Source organism: Myotis daubentonii, chromosome 3 (assembly GCF_963259705.1).
Source record: "Myotis daubentonii chromosome 3, mMyoDau2.1, whole genome shotgun sequence".
Taxonomy (NCBI): Eukaryota; Metazoa; Chordata; class Mammalia; order Chiroptera; family Vespertilionidae; genus Myotis; species Myotis daubentonii.
Window position 1 is genome coordinate 104,366,086 of NC_081842.1, and position 20,223 is coordinate 104,386,308.

The 20,223-nt window shown below is 39.0% G+C and overlaps 2 protein-coding genes across 3 annotated transcripts in view; one reads left to right on the forward strand and one right to left on the reverse strand.

Moving 5' to 3' along the window:
• Window positions 1-20,223, reverse strand: part of MED12L (mediator complex subunit 12L) — a 394,672-nt gene that overhangs the window by 250,184 nt on the left and 124,265 nt on the right. For both annotated transcript variants that reach the window (XM_059688123.1, XM_059688122.1), the window contains 3 exons: window positions 17,754-17,880; window positions 15,413-15,627; window positions 12,760-12,936 (listed from right to left, as the gene is read on the reverse strand). In XM_059688123.1, the coding sequence (XP_059544106.1) occupies window positions 12,760-12,936; window positions 15,413-15,627; window positions 17,754-17,880 (519 nt within the window). The remainder of the gene's footprint in view (window positions 1-12,759; window positions 12,937-15,412; window positions 15,628-17,753; window positions 17,881-20,223) is intronic.
• Window positions 1,271-9,127, forward strand: GPR171 (G protein-coupled receptor 171). Its single transcript, XM_059688135.1, has 2 exons — window positions 1,271-1,866; window positions 7,711-9,127. The coding sequence occupies exon 2, from the start codon at window positions 7,737-7,739 to the stop codon at window positions 8,694-8,696; it is 960 nt and encodes a 319-aa protein (XP_059544118.1). The 5' UTR covers window positions 1,271-1,866; window positions 7,711-7,736; the 3' UTR covers window positions 8,697-9,127.

The following is a 20,223-nucleotide window of genomic DNA, read 5'->3' on the forward strand; positions in this document are numbered from 1 at the left end:
AAAAAACAACAACAAACAACTTTACCAAAATCTGTTTATTTCCATTTTCCTTCACACCATGCTAAAATCATTCACCACTCAGCTGGCAGCCAACTCCATCTCGCCAAATTCTCTCCATCTCAGCCTCTACATCACCCACTGAATGTCAACCCTGACCATACTGCTCCCTTACCTGACCATCTGCAGGCAAGTCTTTTCTGAAGTGTTTTAGTGAGTCCTGTTCCACACAGATCTTAAAAGACGGATCATTTCCTAGCACTATCATAATGAAAGTTAACAATGGTTCTGAACCAAAATCAAATACAAAGTCGGAGAGAGTTTGGGATTTTCCTCTAATATTTAAGTGAATATACGTAAAAAAAGAATCTCTTCTTTTGCAAAATAAAAACAATAATTACATGGATTTGGAGGACACCAGAATATTTTAAACAAATGGCCACCATCATCATAAGCATCCTCACATTGCTTTCTTCAAAAGGTCCCTTTGATTCTTCTAAATTCATTACCTCAGCTTGGCAAGTCCCATTTAGTCTTTTGAGAAATTTTTCTTTTTTAAAGTTAATACCAAAAGGGACTGAATTTTAAACTCTGGAGAGGTTCCTTTGAAATTTTTTCTATTTATTTGGGAACTGACTAAGAATTATTAGGAGAAAAAGAGATAAAACCAAAGCATCTGCCAAACCAATGAAGCAACATAAGAAAGCAGACCATGATTGACCAGGCAATGGCTCAACTACAAATCGACTTTGTACCAGCAGACTTAGAACTTCCTAAAATGTTCTTGAAGTGTACACTCTATATTCTGTTTTGTAAAAGCTACCCTCATGCAAGAAACATAACCTAACAGAGCCAATAGATGACAGGGATAAGAGAGTGACTTTTTGTTAGGTCCCTCACCATGCTGGGCTCCATTCAGACACTCACTAAATATTTGCTCACCCACAGGCAGAATGAACAATGACCCAAACATTTAAAATGCATAGTCGCATACAATCTAATAATTACAAATTAATTGTCTCAATTCATTAAGCTGTTTGGGCCACATTGACAAATACTCATTATATGTCTACTCTAGTAACTTATGAAAACAGAACCAACATATTGAATGAAAAAAGTACAAACCATGAACCAGTATGTATAATATAATAACATTTTTAAGTGGGTGTGTATACATACAGAAAATTTTTAAAATGTATATGCTAAAAATGTTAACAGGGGTTATCTCTGTATATAGTGACTTACCTCTTCTACTTCCAGATTTTTCTACAAGGAACAAAAAAGAATGAAGAAAAATAAAACATAGAATAGTTTACCAGACAATGTCAAATCACATCTTTTTTGTTTGTTTATTAAAAGATGTCTCTAGCAGGATCCATACTGCAACAATTATTTTAAAATTATAACTTTGAAAGGCTGATGGGTATCAATATGTAGAACTAAAGAAATTTGCTTGAACACCTAGTATCTGTAACTCATAACCCCTTTCAAGGCATAAAAATTAATGTTCTTTAAAATCATTATGATGAAAAACACAGCTTTGGTGTTTAAAAAAACAATTAGGCACTCCAATGGACAAATAAAAATCCTTCCACTAAAATTAGAATAGACAACTCTGAATTGCTTAAGAGAGCATACACAAAACTGAAAAGAACCTCCTTAGTAGACCTTCATACAGTTAAACTATTTGCAAACCACAGTTTCATCTACGTCAATATGCAACATTTAAAACCACACAAAAGGAAAGGAAATTTTTAGTACAACCAGCAGCCCCGCAATAGAGCTGTTACTGCTACAGCCAGACGAACAGCACATGCTTCTCTGAGGACTTGGAGAGTGGCCACTGAGGCTCCGGGAATATATCCCCAGGTATGTCTTTTTAAATACTTCATACACTTTACTGTCTTTCCTTGGAAGGAAAAGCTATGATTTTCGGTGTTTAAACCATGTAAATGGAAATGTCAACATGTAGCAAGGTTGCTGGGTAAGAAAGCACCAGTTATTAATCTCTAAGTAGATCCTCACTGTGAACTACACTATAATGTTCTCCTATCTGAAGACCCCATCTATTCTCAGAAAGACAGCTTAATCCATACAGGGCTGAATACTTACAGGTGAGCATTGCTATTAAGTAACTCAATTTTACAACTGGATGAATAAAGGCCATGTTGGTCCTCACAACAGGGCACAATGGTTCTTAAAATGACTTCCTACTACACAGATTATAATAAGTAATTTCAAGAAAATTCCATTGTGACTTCCATAAAAAAACCTAATGTGTTTATTTTCTAAGCAATGGGCTTTCAATCCAAACAAAGAAGACACTTGAAATATTTTCCATTTTGCTGGAGTACCTCTGGATACTACAAATTTCCACAGGCTAATAAGTGGCTGACAAAATATTGATCAAGCATTTAGTTTTCAAATTCATTATTGATAACACAGGTGTTATTATAGTATAATTTAACCCCTAACTGACATAACCAAAACTTTAAAAGAAGAGATTTGGTTTCTGTTGCAACCTAGACAGGTTGATGAAAGCCACTGCGAAGCACTACGTGATTCGCAAGCATTATTGAATACATAAACACACTGTGATTATTTTTAAATAAATTACTTATGGGTGGTATATATGGTCAGTGACAGTTATAGAGAAAATTAATTGATCCAAACAATCCTTCTCTAATCCGTGTTTACTATACATTCTTCTATAAAATAGGGCTTTATTGTATAATGGTATGAGCAACGAGGGAACTTTTAAAAAACACATTATGCTCAGTCAGTATGACTCAGTTGGTTGAGCACTGTCCCATGCACCAGGAGGTCGCTGGTTCGATTCCTGGTCAGAGCGCATGCCCAGGTTTCGGGTTCAATCCCCAGTGGGTGGCATGCAGGAGACAGCCGAAAGATGTTTCTCTCTCATCAACATTTCTCTCTCTCTCTTTCTCCCTTCTCTCAGAAATCAATAAAAACAAACTTAAAAAAATAATAAAATAAAAAAGCACATTAGTATGTTACTATTATGTAATATTTGAAATACAAGCGCATAAGCCAAAATCCTAGTTCCTTATAAAGGAACAATGAACAAAGATGGGAGACAGGGGCCAATCTGCACCATTAGCTTCTGACAAGGGAAGAAAAGTGCTCAGGAAGTCACAGCACACATAATGGTTACCATGGAAAACCAGTCCTAAGGAAGTCAGTGAAGCCTGGATTAGACTTTAGATGTGAAGAGCTTCCTCCAGGCATTTAGGATAGGCAGGACTCCAGTTTAGGGAGGATAAAGGCAGAACGTCCAGAAAGCAATCAAGGTCAGAGCCTAGCCTTCTCTGTGAAGCCTTGAGCAGCCCAAGTTTCCTCAAATGATCTGAGGATTGGACTAAATGCTATCAATAAAGGTTCACTCCATCCTTAAAGTCCTTTGAGCCCACAATTTAATCACAACCAAAAATAAAAAGGCAGAAGAAACAGTTCACAGAACAGAGGAGATCCCACCGATCTAAAGTAGCGAGGAGGGATAAAGACAGTAGGGAGGTATGGAGAGACTAGGTCAAGGGAACTTAAAAAGTAAAGGTTAGGTTTCAAGGATAGAACCTTTCATCCCCTAGAACATTTCCCATCTCAAACAACTTGCTTCGCAACCTGACAACCCTTTCATGCTGATACTGGTATGATCAGTCACGCATCTCTCAGGTGACAAAGGAGAGAATGTGTGAATATGAGTCAGTTTACCTCAGGATATTGTGCTGTGAATATTTTCATGCTTTTTTGCTTTTAATTGTTAAATTTTCATTTTTTACTGTACATTTCCTTTCCTTTTTGTTAAATTTTCATTTACATTTCATGTCCTTTTTGTTTTTAAGTGTTTATTTACACATTAAACAGTACAGTAGACATGTACTGTATGCAAGAAAAGTTAAACCAGAAAATAATTTGGGGGTCTGGAACGAATTAACTCAATTTACTAATGGGGAAAAATGATTTGGTTTTCAAACAGCCTTCTGGAACAAATTAAGTTCGAGAAAAGAGGTTCCACTGTATATCCGATCTAATAAAAGAGAAACATGGTAATTAGCCATAAGTCCGCTACCCTTCCCATTGGCTAATCAGGGAAATATGCAAATTAACTGCCAGCCAAGATGGCGGCTGGCAGCCAGGCAGCTTGAAGCTAACATGAGGCTTGCTTGCTTCAGTGACGGAGGACTCCAACATTCCCCGCCTGCCTTGCCGGCCTCTGAGCTTGCAGTTTGAAACATTGTTACAAATATAGAAGCTAAACAAAACCCCAGAAACCTGCTTTCAGCCAGCTGGGATCTCAGAGCTGGAGTTGATACAGTGTTTCGATTATAGAACCCAAACAAACCAGATACCTGCTTTCAGCAGCCTCAGAGCTAAAGCTGGCCCAGAATAAAAAAGAAAAAAGAAAAAAAGGAGCAGTTGGGAGCTTCAGTCACCCGCCAGCCTGAAAACAGCCCTCAGCCCCTCACCCAGACTGGCCAGGCACCCCAGTGGGGACCCCCACCCTGAAGGGTGTGTGACCAGCTTCAAACAGCCATCATCCCCTCATCCAGGCTGGCCAGGCACCCCAGTGGGGACCCCCACCCTGTTCCAGGACACCCTTCAGGGCAAACCAGCCAGCCCCCACCCATGTACCAGGCCTCTATCCTATATACTAAAAGGGTAATATGCCTCCCAGCACCAGGATCAGCGGAGTCGAGAGGCCTCCTGGCACCGGAATCAGCGTGACAGGGGGCAGTGCCCAAACCCCCTGATCGCCCTGCGGCTCTGTGTGTGACAGGGGATGGGGCCATACCTCCCCATCAGCCCTACCCTGAGTGTGACAGGGTGCAGTGCCCCAACCCCCTGATCCGCCCTGCTGTGTGTGTGACAGGGGGCGGTGCCCCACTCCCCTATCAGTCCTACTCTGTTAGTGACAGGGGGGAGCTCCTCAACTCCCTGATCGGCCCTGCTCTGTGCGTGACAGGGGGGAGCTCCCCAACCCCCTGATGGGCCCTGCTCTGTGCGTGACAGGGTATGGAGCCCCAACCCCCCTGATGGGCCCTGCTCTGTGAGTGACAGGGGGCAGCGCCCCAACCCCCTGATTGGCCATGCTCTGTGCATGACAGGGGGTGGCGCCGCAACCTCCCCACCGGCCCTGCCTTGAGTGTGACAGGGGGCGGTGCCCCAACGTCCCCAATCGGCCCTACCCTGAGTGTGACTGAGGGTGGCATCACAACCTCCTGATCCGCCCTGCTCTGTGAATGATAGGGGGCGGCGCCCCAACTCCCCAATCAGCCCTGCTCTGAGCCCAACCAGGGGCTGCACCTAGGGATTGGGCCTGCCCTCTGCCACCCGGGAACAGGCCTAAGCCAGCAGGTCGTTATCTCCCGAGGGGTCCCAGACTGCGAGAGGGCACAGGCCAGGCTGAGGGACCCCCTCTCCCCCCGAGTGCACAAATTTTTGTGCACCGGGCCTCTAGTATATTATAAAATGAAACATCAAAATACATGAAGCCTAAACTTCTTTTATTAGTATTTAGAAAAAAATTAAGAATGAAAATTGCTTAGAATATAGTTGCTGCCCTTAGTAAAGGTTGGCAATAATAATAATAATAATAATAACAACAACAATTACCATCACCATCATCATTGTTAATACTATTATTGTTGGGACAGTCTTTTGGAGTAGTTTCTGAGATCAGATGGCCTGATTTGGAATCCTGGCTCTATATCCAACCATATAATCTGGCGTTACTTAACCTATTGTGCCTCAGTTTTCTCATCTGGAAAACAGGAATAATAATACATGGTAGTAATGATGGAAGGTTAATAGGTTCACGTAAAGTCCTTAGCATAGTGCCAGACCCAAAGTCAGTACTTAATTGTTTCCATTGAGTTTATGACCATTTGTGGACTCTAAAATCCTCTCAGGTCGGAAAGTGGGAAGGACATGTACCCTTTCCATGACATGAATTTGGAAAGATTTATGTATCGCTGCCTTATCAATCCATTTGCATACTGTTTTATCCCAAGATGCGCACAATGGATCATTAAATAATTAAGGAGAATTAAGATTCAGAAAGGCTTCAGCAGTTTTGGTTATTTTTTTTTTTTAAGGGAAGTTTGAGTGAATGGGCTTACCTGGCCTTCTTAATCAGCCACTATACTAGTTACTACATTTAAAAAGTTATCTATCCATTTAAACACAAAAATACTCTTCTTGTTAAAACAAAAGAAAGGTACTTAATATGCATGAGGAGGGAGCATCTCAAGAAGCAGCCCCAGAAGGAAGTGCCCGTGACCTTGGGGTATCAGGGGCACTGGACCAGGGCAAAGGCAGTGAGTGAAGTCCAATTGGTTTAATGTGTGCTTCTAACACCCAATGTTCCAGACTTGGAGAAACATGGTATTGTGTAAATCACAGTGGTTCTAAGGGCATGTCTTCTACTTCTAGCTTGACTGCCTCAAAACCCACAGTGAAAGAGAAAGAAAACACTCTGAAGTGTTAACGTTAGACGTTTTGATACTAATATAACTGAGCTTTTCTTCGAGAGTTTTGTTACCAATGTCATGTATCCTTGTTCTAGAAGCCTTTAAAATACATTCTTGAAATTTCTCAAAAATACTAAGAACACAGAAACATCTATACAAGCACTGGTCCAGTAGAAATATAATGCAAACCACAGAGGCACTTTAAAATTATCTAGTAGCTGCATTTAAAAGAAACAGGATAAACTAATCTTAATATTATATTTAACCTAATACATCAAAAATATTTTGACATGTGCTCAGTATGAAAATATTAATGAGATATTTTACTAATTGTTGTATTATTTGCATAAATGAATACAATTTTACTACTTGTACTATTTTAAAAAATATGTTGTACTAAATCTTTAAAACCCAGTGTGTATTCTCATTGTGTGTATTCTGCATTTACAACACATGTCAATCTGGACTGGCCACATTTCAAATGCTCAGTAGTCACACGTGGTGACAGCCTACCATCACAGTGGACACCACAGGTCTATACCATGAAACTGGAGCCAGAAAAAGGGAGGTAATAAGCATCAACTCTGGACCAGACTCTAATCCTTCAACTCTTTCTGCTAAAAAGAAAAATAAAATAAAATTTTGATTGTGAAAATGTTCTAGTAGGTTAGACAGTAAAGGGCCTACTTTTGAAATACCTACTTTTAAATTTTAGTACAACTTTGCTACTCTTACCACCCCCTCAGTCTAGGTTCCTCCAGCACGAGCAGTTCTATCAACCTATAAGCAAAGAAAGCCAGACAGCCTCATTCAGCTCTTCCGGCTCAGCCACAACCAAACCATTTTACCCTCGTTTCAACTCTAGTTCTCAGAATTTCAGTTTACTTATCTCCTCTGCAAACTAACTTCCAAGCCAACTGGTAACAAGAGCTATCAGAAGGCAAAAGTATAATGTCAAAAATATGCCTTTTAGAAGCTAACCTAATGGGATTTCCCAAAAACACAAAATTAGACCATGGAAAACCCAGGCTTCCTCACAAGCTAAGATGTTCCCACCAGTCCACATGCTTTAGAAGAGTTCATCAGAAAAATTCTAAGAACCAGAAAGATTGGGACGGAGGTATTGTTAGTTCAAGTTATTTTAAAAGAAATAATTTCTAATTTTAATTACTAACCTCTCTTCCCTTTTCTTTTAACAAATTTTTAAAATTTTGTTTTTTAGAAGAGTCATCCTTACTTTCGCACAAGATGACAAACAGTTCTACCTTCTGTCCAGTTTACAGAGATCTGGAGCCATTCACATATTTCTTTTACTTAGTTTTTCTTATTGGAATTATTGGAAGTTGTTTTGCAGCATGGGCTTTCATGCAGAAAAACACAAATCACAGGTGTGTAAGCATATACTTAATTAATTTGCTTACAGCCGATTTCCTGCTCACTCTGGCATTACCAGTGAAAATTGCTGTTGACTTGGGTGTGGCACCCTGGAAGCTGAGGATATTCCACTGCCAAGTAACAGCCTGCCTCATCTACATTAATATGTACTTATCGATTATCTTCTTAGCATTTGTCAGCATTGACCGCTGTCTTCAATTGACACACAGCTGCAAGATTTATCGAATACAAGAACCTGGATTTGGCAAAATGATTTCGGCTGTTGTGTGGGGAATGGTCCTTCTGATAATGGTGCCAAACATGGTGATTCCCATCAAAGACATCAAGGAAAAGCCAAACGTAGGATGCATGGAATTCAAAAAGGAGTTTGGAAGAAATTGGCATTTGCTGACAAACTTCATATGTATAGCTATATTTTTAAATTTCTCAGCCATCATTTTGATATCAAACTGCCTAGTAATTCGACAACTCTACAGAAACAAAGATAATGAAAATTATTCAAATGTGAAAAGAGCTCTCATCAACATACTTTTAGTGACTACAGCCTACATTATATGCTTTGTTCCTTATCACATTGTCAGAATCCCATACACGCTCAGCCAGACCGAGGTCATATCTGACTGTCCAACCAGGATTTCCCTCTTCAAAGCCAAAGAGGCCACGCTGCTCCTGGCAGTGTCAAACTTGTGCTTTGACCCTCTCCTGTACTATCAGCTCTCAAAGGCATTCCGCTTGAAGGTCACTGCAACTTTTGCTTCAGGTAAGGAGAGCAGGGCTCAGAAAGAAAAATCAAGTTGTGAAAATGATGCATAAACCATGGGATTGTGCTATAACTTTATGCTGCAACTTCTTCCCTTACTGGACAATAAGTGCAAAACAACTGGAAAAAGAGGAGAAAAAGAGAGCCTCAGAATGTAAAAGTACTGACAGTTAGCAAATGTGGCATGGTTTACTGTGAAACCGTTTTTAAATGCAAACCAAGCAGTACTTCCTGGTTGTTAAGGCAAATATTTGTACAAAAAAACTAAAAATTCTTGTTAAACCAATGTAAAACCCTGCAATATCCTTGAAATCCAAATGACTTCTATGGCGGACACAGAGGTGTTCGTGAGGTGTTCACTGAAATACCTGGAACTGACTTCTTGAGAAAAATATGCAAAATAAAGGTGGCCCTTAAACAGAGGTTTGAACTGCATGGGTCCGCTTACATGCAATTTTTTTTCAATAAATACATATGGTACTGTAAATGCATATTCTCTTCCTTATGATTTTTTTCAATAACATTTTATTTGTTCAAGCTAACTTTATTATAAGAATACAATACATAATGCATATAATGTAAAAAAATATGTGTCGACCAACTGTTTATGAAATCAGTAAGGCTTCCAGTCAACAGTGCACTATTGGCAGATAAGTTTGGGGGGGAAATCACAAGTTACATGTAGATTTTTTACTGTGAAGGGGTTAGCGCCATTGACCTCTTCATATAAACTCTACGTAAGTTGCCATAAAGCCCTTCAGCAACACAATTTAAAGCCTTTAAGATCACTTAAAAAAAAAAAAAGCCAGCTTATTTTTACATGAAACCTGATTTGTTTTTAATCCACCTTTCAGCTCACTACTCCAATAACTTCCTGCTGTTAGTATGACAAATTCAGTGATTTCTTATTTTTATTTTATAGTAATATGAAATAGACCCTATAACATTTTCAAGGGGAATTGTTAAATTATACTAACTGCCAAACTACTGTTTTGGAACTAGAAACTCACATTGAAGTTATGGAAAAAGAGCATCAGTCAAATGGTCTTAAAATAGATATGCCCACTCCACACAACAAGGCCTGGTTAGGAAAGCAGTGGTGCCAGGCTGGCTGCTGCCACCCAGATCCTGAAGGTGAGTGACCCCATCTGAGGCCAGCACACTGGAGTGCGGGTGACTGCTGCTCTAAGGGCCACACCCTTCGATCTCTCTACTACCAGTAATGCAGAAACGATTCAATAGATGATGAAATAAGACACTTATTTAAAGAAAAGAAGATTAGAAAGTTTAGACAAGTATACATGAAGTTCTGTGGGGGGTTTTCATCTCGATAGTAAAAGCTCATATGAAAACAATTGGTAATCCATGAACATTAGCTGCCATGATTAAGAAACTATGTTCCTGGAAAGTAACAAAACAAGTTTGATTCCATACCCTTTTTAGATCTGCATTAAGAATTATTTTCTAAAGCCCGACCCAAGACAACTCCTGTCTACAATTTCACAAATATATTCTTTGAGTTTGAAGAGAATGATAAATAAGAAAATACACACACAAAAGTGCCTATTGCACGCATAACATGGTAAGTTCTGAACAAATGCTAGCTGGCAAGTGTTAATGACAGGAGCCTCCATCAGCATCACATGTCTGACCCCGACAGGCTGGTAGGATGCCTATCCTAGAACCTGTGCTTGTTGGTATTCTAAGAACATGTTTTTACTGATGGGCAGATCAAGACATTATTCCTATAGGAAAATACATGAAACTAGTCTATTTTTCAAAACTCTTTGGTCAAGTCTGCTTTAGTCCTCTCTCCTTGGCCTTCAGTCACTAGGGCCACATCTTAGAGAGAGAGGTAAAAGAATCTTTGTTTTAAATCATATTCTTATAGTCTCCTCACTTGCTTGATAAATCAGCCTAATTTTCCTTTTTAGTAAAGAGAACCAGACTCTACAACATGTTATATTAATATATACTTTTATTTCCCTTTATTGATGCCTTCTAATTATACTCACAGTATAAAGGGGTTTAGGGCAACTGGTGATGGAAGGCTATGAAATATACCCTGCCACATCCATTTATTAGTTCTTTTTATGATTGCAATACAATTGAATTATATCATAATTCACCATGAGAATTAGCCATTAGAAGTAATTCATGTTCTTTCCTCAGGGAAGTTAGTGGACAGTGTTTAGAATACTAAACGCCAGGGATGATGGCGTTGCTAAGGATGTGAACAAAAGAATGAAGAAGTGTATGGGGAGCGCCCTGCTCTGACACCAGGCACCTGGAGGGGAGCCCTGCGAAGCTCTGCTCACCCAGCTTCAACCATTCTCAACACTGCCATATTTGCTTCATTTCCCCCTCTCCATTTTCTTCTTTTTCTAAAATAAACCTTTTATTTTGAAGTAATATAAAATTTATAAGAAAGGTACAAATATGGGAGAGTGCCCACATACCTTTCATCCCATTTTGCCCTAATGTTAATGCCTTACACACCCACAACACATTTGTTAATTTGGGATATTAACACCCTCACGTTACTGTTAACTACACTCCACTTCAATTACCCGGCCCCCTGACTCTTTTTTAAAACAAATCCCAGATATCATGATAGTTCATCCAGGGATTCTTCAGGATACAGCTCTAAATATCAGGCTACTCTTTCTGCTGCCTGAATAAACTGTAAGATTATTCCATTATATTAAAAATGACACAGGTAACAGCTGATAAGTGTTGAGACAGCCCTACCCAGTTTGGCTCAGTGGATAGAGCGTCGGCCCGCGGAGTGAAGGGTCCCAGTTTTGATTCCAGTCAAGGGCACATACCCCGGTTGCAGGCTCCCGGCCCTGGTTGGGGGCATGTGGGAGACAACGAACTGATATGTCTCTCTCACATCGATGTTTCTCTCTGTCTCTCCTTCTCCCTTCCACTCTCTCTAAAAATCAATGGTAAAAATATCCTCGAGTGAAGATTAAAAAAAATAATGTTGATACAGTCAGCCAGTGATGAACATGAAAAAATTATGGCAACTTTTGACATAACCCTGGACATAGAAAAGTTCACACCAAAAAAAAGCGTTCTTAATTTAATAAAGTGGGAAAAAATACATGGGTGTAGTGATTTTGAAAGTCATTTCAGAGGAAGTTCCAAAATAACCAATCAATCAATCAATCAATAAACAAATGTAATAAAATATTTAGTTTGCAGATCAAAACTCCTCAAAGATATCCAGGAAATAACATAATGCATACCTAAAATTATATTTTTGCTAAAATAATAATAGTGTTCAATGAGATTTACTCATTAAAATTATACTTAAAATCCCAGGAAAAAATGATAGTGAACCTAAGAATAAAAACATTTACAGATCTTGGCCCAATCTTCACTACTAGTAACAAAAACTAAACTTGTTTCCCTTTAAAATAGAGCACTTCACTCTTTATAATTCACACACTAAATTTCCTGGCAAGTATTTCCCATGTGCTCTCCAGTTCTTAAATTCAACAGGTCAAAATCCAAATCCAGCTCACATACAGCCGCTCCCATGAAGCCCTACCCAATTTCTCAATCAGATGCTCTCTCTCCCTTCCAACATTTACTCTTGGAGAGTGGAAGAAACCCAAAAATGTCAAATGGTTCACCTTCCAGTGGGCACTTGGGTTTTTACTCATTGTACTTTTTAATGCTTGTCATTTTATAGACATTCGTCTCCTCCTATCTTACTCATCTTTCCTGTGTCCATAAATTGTTATTCATCTGCATAATACCAAAAGTAACTACCACAATACAGTGCACATAAATGCTACTCAATAAATGAGTTTCAAATTGAAGTAGGAAAACAAATTTAGCCATTATTTGCAGTGACTCAAATGCTCAATAAAAGGACATTAATATAGTAAATTCTGTTAAATCTAGTCAGCTAGTAGTACCACACCACACATGGGCACTCATCAGTACATAAACCATATGGTCAGAGTTATAACAAAAGAAGCAATGAATACAAACACTCACCTGCTATCACATGTATTGTTCAGGCAAGTAGTTGAATAGTCTATGGCTAATCATCCTCTAATGAAATAATCAGGTTGTCAACTGACTGACGCGCTGACTTACCAGAGGTATGGGAAAATGTGTTGCATACTGGAGGTGTCGCAGGAGGTCATAATTAGATGGAAAAATCAACTCTCTTGATTTTTCTCTCTTCAGCAGCTTCTCACCATTAACTGACATTCTTCTGCCCAAGGAAGGGTTGATGATCTCACAGGACTCTCCAGGCATAGGAGAAAAAATCTAAGTCGTGTAAAGCAAATGGTGGAGGTTATAAATGAAAGAGAGTGAAGCCAACACCAGAACTGCATACAGAGCTTCCAACACACAAAACACTCAAAAAATATCCTTTCCTTATTTAACCACTGAGCAAAATATATACAGAAATTTTGCTTATTTCCATAAACTTCATATTCAGATCACTAGGAAGCTGTTGCCATCATCCCCATTTTGAAGATGAGACCATGACAACCACACACATGAGAAATGGGCCCAGCTGTATTTCCTGGAGGGCCGGAGACAGACCAGACTACAGGTCAGTGTTTTCCTCTTAGGGCTACATTCCCTACAAAAACACATGCACTGAAATAGTTAACAAGCTAATGAATAACATAAAGGTTTTATTCTTTTCCCCAAACAATATTTTTTATAAAGAGGGACTCAAGATTCATGGAGAAGAGCACATAATTATACTTAGATAAAGTAAAAGAATGTATAGCAAGTCCAGAGCCAGGAAAGCTACTATTTAGAAGCTAAACACATATGCGGCAAATCAACATGCACTGTCCTGATGAAACTACTACACTCCTTTTTCCTGAGAGATGCCGATCTCAAAAGGAACAAAAGGTCTAGGAGGGCAGGAGTGTTAAATTTCCCAAGGAGGCAGTACAGATGAAACTGAGGATGAAGCGACAGGAAACAACTACAGAGCTGATGGACTGTGCCCTGGGGAGGAATGTGCTGGGGTCACATTTACATCGCAAGTACACAGGTCATTCCAGTGCCTGAGCAAGAAACAGAGGGCAGAGCCCAGCTGGGGTTGGGGTCGGGGAGGAATTCATAGTCAATAATAATTCAATGGTTAACCTACTGGGAATTGCGAACACAAGTCAGTTTTAAAGTCACTTGTCTACTTCATCAAAAAGATCAATAGTTCCTGAGCCAATACCCATATGTGCCATAACAGTCTGTCCCTGATGATGGTCAGAGAAAGGAAGTCACACGGTAGATGGTGTAGCTCATTAAGAAACTGGTGCTAAAGCAGGACAGTAACATTTTTAACCACCCTCTTATTTCCTCTTAGTGTCTTTTCCAAAAATAAAGAAGGTTTAAGGTATGCATAGCTTTGGAAAGTCACACTCTTTGTCCTCATGATGAGAAAGATTCAACTTCCATGATTTTTTTAAGGGAAGAGCACAGGAACGTCCTGATAAAAACAAACTGACCATAATCTCCTTCCCTGGGCTATTCCCAGTCACGTGCTCACCAACTTTTCTTAGTAAGGAAAATCTAAGCTTTAAGATATCTTGATATTGAAGAACAAAAAAGAAAAATCAGAAACATAGAAAAAGCCTAAACAGGTAAAGTAGCTTTAATTTTTCACCCTATATAACTTATACTGTGGACAAATTTAGAAACAAACGTATTTACTAAAGATTTTTTTAAATTCCTATACCATTTAGTCACCAAATCTTAAGAGTATAAACTATGAATCAATGTGTATAATTCTAATGTCAGTTTTTTAAATTACAAGTATAGGTGCTGGCTTAAAAAAATATAATATTATATACTTAAACTCTCATACAACCAACATGAGATTTTATTGTTAAGGAATTATCATAATCTCTCACCATTTTCTACTATTTCCCATCACCAACTTCATGTTTTTTTGCCTTGAAAATTTCAATAAGTATCTGGAACAATGTCCAAAATATCAGAAATTGGCAGAAAATTATAAATTCATACTCACTGCATAAAACAATTTGTTGAAAAGAACAACTTAACTTTAAAACATTTGAGAAATAAATATTAAATTTTTTATTCATTGAATGAAGACATGATGTGTTAAGACTAACACAGAATTTCCCACTATGTATAAAAGACTGGTACAATTAATGAACAAAATACATCAGGGAAGATGCTCCTTAGAATGAACACTAAACCAGGACTTTAGGGTCAAAACAAGTCCATTTTTGAGACAAATATTAAAGGAAACTGGGATTAGAAATACATAAAGCTGGAAGCACATATTTCTAATCCAAAGAAAGATATTATGGCCTGTCAAATCTTTTCATTAATAGTTTTAGAGTATCCAAAAGAAAACTCTGGAAGATGTAAATTATAGTCTGTTTTTTTGTGAGCGGAAGTAGAGATACATGAGCTTTGAAACAAGAGAATACAATTAAAAAGTGATCACCAGCCCTGACTGGTCTGGCTCAGTGGATAGAGCGTCGGTCTGCGGGCTGAAGGGTCCCAGGTTCAATTCCGGTCAAGGGCATGTACCTTGGTTGCGGGCACATTCCCAGTGGGAGGTGTGCAGGAGGCAGCTGATCGATGTTTCTCTCTCATCGATGTTTCTAACTCTCTATCCTTCTCCCTTCCTCTCTGTGAAAAATCAAAAAAATATATTAAAAAAAAAAAGTGATCACCCTTCCATCGTACATCCTTCGGAGCGGGTTGGGGAAATGAGGGGAGCAGGCACACCCCCCCAGGGCCATACCTCCATCTTCATGTCATGGTCCTTGGGGTAGTGCTCATCTGCATTTTCTCCCAAAGGCGACCGTGGCCGAGTGGAGGAGGTGATGGACAGGTCTCCCCGGGAGATGAGGGTGCACATGTAAGCGTCGTGAGAGAAGACATCGTGCCGGATGAACTCGCAGAAGAGCAGCACCAGGTTCACAAACTCCGCCTTCTCACATTCACTGTTGGGATCCGCTATAGAAACAATTCCATCAAAAATTCGGTTTCCACTGATCTTGTTAAAAGGTAAATAAATTTTATAAAAATATTGCTAAGGCTTAACAATATTAGCACCACTTTTCACAATTTTTTTTTACAAAATCAACGATTATTGCCAAATTTCCTATGAGGCACTACTGTTTTGTATAGAAATGGCTCACAGGTTTTTACTGTCCCACTGCAATTAAAAATACTATCCAGTATGCTAAGTACAACTTCAAGTTTAAAGATAGTGGGCCCAGGCAAATGAATAGTCTTTTAAATAATAATATAAACACACAGAATTTCAAGTTCAAAACAAAACAAAACAAAACAAAAACACAGGCCAAGATTGCTGTCCTCTGGTTTTATCACTAAAACTGCTTGTGGCTGCTTTCAGAGTTTGAGTGTGTCTGTGTATTTGTGGGGCACATTATACATTTTTCCCAAGGAGATTTCACAACAGAACCACAATTCAAATGGTAATTAAAATTTAAAAAATGAGCGGGATCCACTGAAAAGAAAAAGGGAAAATGAAATTCAAAGAGCATAGACAGAAGCTCTTCTGTCTTTTTAAATTCATAACCAGTCTATTTAATTTACATTATGACTTTTAATATTGTAACTGCACTCTAAAACTTTGTATCTGTACCTTTGAGAGGTTAAAAATGTTAAGACTAACCCTGCAAAGCTCAGCCCCAGTCCCAGCACACTTGCAAACACGGAGACGAACAGACCATCCAGGGAACATTAAACCTGACACCTAAACGTCTGTTCTCGTCCACCACCACATTCAATACAGCAGCCTCTGCACGGAAACACAAGCAGCTTCTCTGACAGAAAATGGAATCCAGAACAAGCAGGGCAGAGAAGAATGTATTTCCCAGAAAGAGAACAGGAGCGGGTCAGACAAGGAAGCCCAGGGCAAACGTGTGTCTTCCCCAGACACAAGAGACGTTAGAGCTGCTAATTTCCGCTACTGGCAATATACTTTCTATTCGGTATATCTCCTGTCTTCTCATTTCCCTGCTTCACCTGCATGTTTCATTTCTCTCCCCACATTCCATCAGCTTGACTCCAGCTCTTTCTCTACGTTAGAGCTGCTAATTTCCGCTACTGGCAATATACTTTCTATTCGGTATATCTCCTGTCTTCTCATTTCCCTGCTTCACCTCCATGTTTCATTTCTCTCCCCACATTCCATCAGCTTGACTCCAGCTCTTTCTCTTCCTCTGAACTCGACCAGCCACAAAATAACTAAATACCCCCAGGCATCACTCAACTCAAAAGGAGGCCCTTCTCAGAGGAATTGGAAGCAGGGCTATTTCTAGATGCTTTACCTTTTTCTCCTTCACAAACATCTTCCTTCCCCTCCCTCCACTCTTTTTCTCCCTTTTCTATCACTTTTCACTCTTTGCCATTTTTCTGTTGTTCTATCACTATCTATCCTAAGACCCTCCCTGCTGTACTCTGACACATAAAAGCCTCAGAATAAGATCAAGCCCATTTAGCTCACACAAAGATTTTTTAAAGTGGCACCCACAGTATGAACCTACTGGGTGGTTTATTCCCCCAAACTCTCAACTTGCCATCAACTACAGAATAAAAGAAAAAAAATATAAGATGACATGAACATCCAAGAGAGAGTTAGCGAGCAGCCAACCATCTTTACAAATAATTTCCTTGTATCTAGGACCTTATAAAGTACTGTTATTTGATTCCCACCCTCTACCCACCTTTTAAGATGCAAAGTTAGAAAATAAAAAATTTAGAAAATGTTTGAAAAGAGAAATTTCCAAATCACAATATACAGTGAAACATCTTAGCTCCTCTATTTTGATAAGAAAGATCTATAAAGGGAAAATTACAAAGGAAGGAGGCACTTTTTTTTAAAACTCTACAAAATTTTAAACCTTTGAAGTTCACCTAATTTTAAAATTGCACAAAAATATCCATTGAAAACATGCCACAAAATTTTGTTCAGTAAAATATACATTATATTCAATGCCAAGAACTTTTGATAAGATGCAAATAAAAATTTAAAGAAAGAAGAAACAGCTTTAAAAGAAGGGAGTGGAGGCCATTCCCTTATTTAAGATCTAAAAGCAAAGAGCTTTACTTACACAATGAGGGGGCCTGTGTATCTAAAAACCTTAGCAGAACATTCTGGAAAACAGGCAAACTAGATCCAGCAAGAGACGCAGAAGAAATGGACTCCTTCTCATCTAAGACCTCTGACTCCCCACATCTCTAAAGATTAAAAGTAAACAAGCACAATAAGTTATAAAGGACAAGTATGGTCACAGTGGGTCATGAATAGGTTAGTTTCTCATTAACATTTAAGTTCTCAGATAAAATATAAATTAATTGAGATTTCTCTATATATTTGTAGGCCATGCATAGTGGGTAAATATAATTTTACAAGTTCAGGAAGCTAATCCAGAACTATTGAAATTATTTCAAACCATACCCCTGAAAAACATTATTCATCTGAATTATAAACTCTACACAGTACTGTATGAGCATCCATTAAATACACAACATAGTACAGAATACACTACTCAGTATTCCTGTACCAACTGCTAAAAATAATTTGAGGTCATCATTTTTAAATAGCTCATGCTTAACTGTATTCCCCCTAAGAAATGTTTGGCAATGTATTATTGAGTTCCAGTCTTTTGTGTTTGTTTTGGTCAGGTGGGGGTATTTACAAGTGTGTTTGGAGAAGTGTGGTGTGGAATAAGAAAGCTAACATAATTCCCCCAGTAAGGTTCTTTCACTTATTCATCACATTTTACCAATGAGATCTCGCAGAACCTCTGGGACTCTCCACAGTTCATGAAACACATCAAGAGAAGCTGTTCAACGTGTGAACTCCTAAGATAGAACTTACTGCCCTGGCTGGTGTGGCTCAGGTGGGTGTCATCCCAAGCACTGAGAGATTGCCGGTTCGATTCCTGGTCAGGGCACATGTCCGGGGTTTCGGGCTCAATCCCGATAGGGGACATGCAGGAGGCAGCCAATCAATGTTACCCTCTCACATTGATGTTTCTCTCTTTCTCTTCCTCTCCCTCTCCCATCTTTTCTTTCTAAAAATCAATAAACTATTCTTTAAATGAATTATTAATTTTTAAAAAAAGATAAAACTTACTAGAAAACCAGAAAAGAAACAGTTTAGAAGTAATCAGATCCGCGTTTTTTATTCTCTTCAATATCCCTTTGATCCTTATTCTTCAATATTAAGTTATTAATCATTATATTAACATATTTCTCCAAGCCATCCTTTCTTTACAAAGGTCAAATTTTGATGTTTATTAGAAATCAATTATCTTAAACATCTCTGAAAGAATACAGTTACACCTATTAAAATTACAAAGCAATCTGTGTGTGAACCTCTTCTGAAAGTGATTGTGTGTGTGCGTGTGTGTGTGTGTGTGTGTGTTCATTCTGGGACACACTGCGTGGAGGGAGGGAATGACAAAAACAATCCAGAAGCAACAATGAAATCTGAGAAATTCAACTTTAGTTACTAAACTTTAATCATTTCAATTCACTGTAGAATAGTCTATTCATAAATGTATAGAAAAAAAGCAATGAAACACTTTTCCTAATTTGCACATTGCAAAATGGGCTTGTGTCTTACACCTTAACATCAATATCTTCAAGCCCCAATTTCAACAACATGATTTTTTGTATCTGGTGAACAGTGCCTTCTCAAAAGAGATATCAATGAAAACATTCTTCCTATTTTGTTTTTTAATAGCTTCATAGGAAGTAGGTATATTATCAGTAACAGAGAGCCAGCTAAATGCTCATCCATTCATGCAATATTTATTGAGCATCTACTATGCACTGAGCACTATTCTGGGTACTCGGGTTCCTATTGTTGAGCTTACATCCCAGAGGCAGGCAGGCGTGAAACAATAAGCCACTGAGGAAAGTAAAACAGAGTGATGTGAGAAGAGTGACTGAGGAGGTGACACATGTTGAGCTGGGAATGCAACAAAGACAGTGACACTTTCTGAAATAGGAATGGCAGAAAGAAACTGGCCATGTGAAAATTGGGGAGCAGGGTGTGCCACCAGAAGAAACAGCAGGGGCAAACACCCAAAGATAAAAGGGAGTTTGGAGTGATGGAGGGACAGAAAGTCCAAGGCGTCTGCAATCATGTGTGTCCCAGAGGAAAAAGGTAGGAGATGGCGGGGGGAGAGGCAGGTAGGGCAGCCCTCACGGCTCTGTGGGCCATGTAAGGACCCATCATGGAGTTTTAGTAAGGGGACAGTGTGATCTGTTCCCACTTTGAAAAGATGGGTCTAGCTATGAAGAAACAAGGTAGGAGGCCCAACAGGTGTCGAGGTGAGAGAGGAAGTGGCCTGGTCAAATCACACCTTCTCCAGAGCTGACCCTGCAGAATTTCACAGGCACAAAAAGAGGCTCGCTTAAAAATGTTCCCTTCAACAAAAGCTCATGTTTATGAAGCTAGCTCTGTTTTCCCATAATAATCTGCTGAGGCCATAATTGCCTTCTCTGAGGCCAGAACAAAATCTCAAACAATAATACAAACTGCTACCTATAAATTCATAGGCGAAGAAC

What these genes read in the sequence shown, in the direction of transcription:
- GPR171 (XM_059688135.1), top strand. Translation starts at nt 7,737, where the DNA reads ATGACAAACAGTTCTACCTTCTGTCCAGTTTACAGAGATCTGGAGCCA.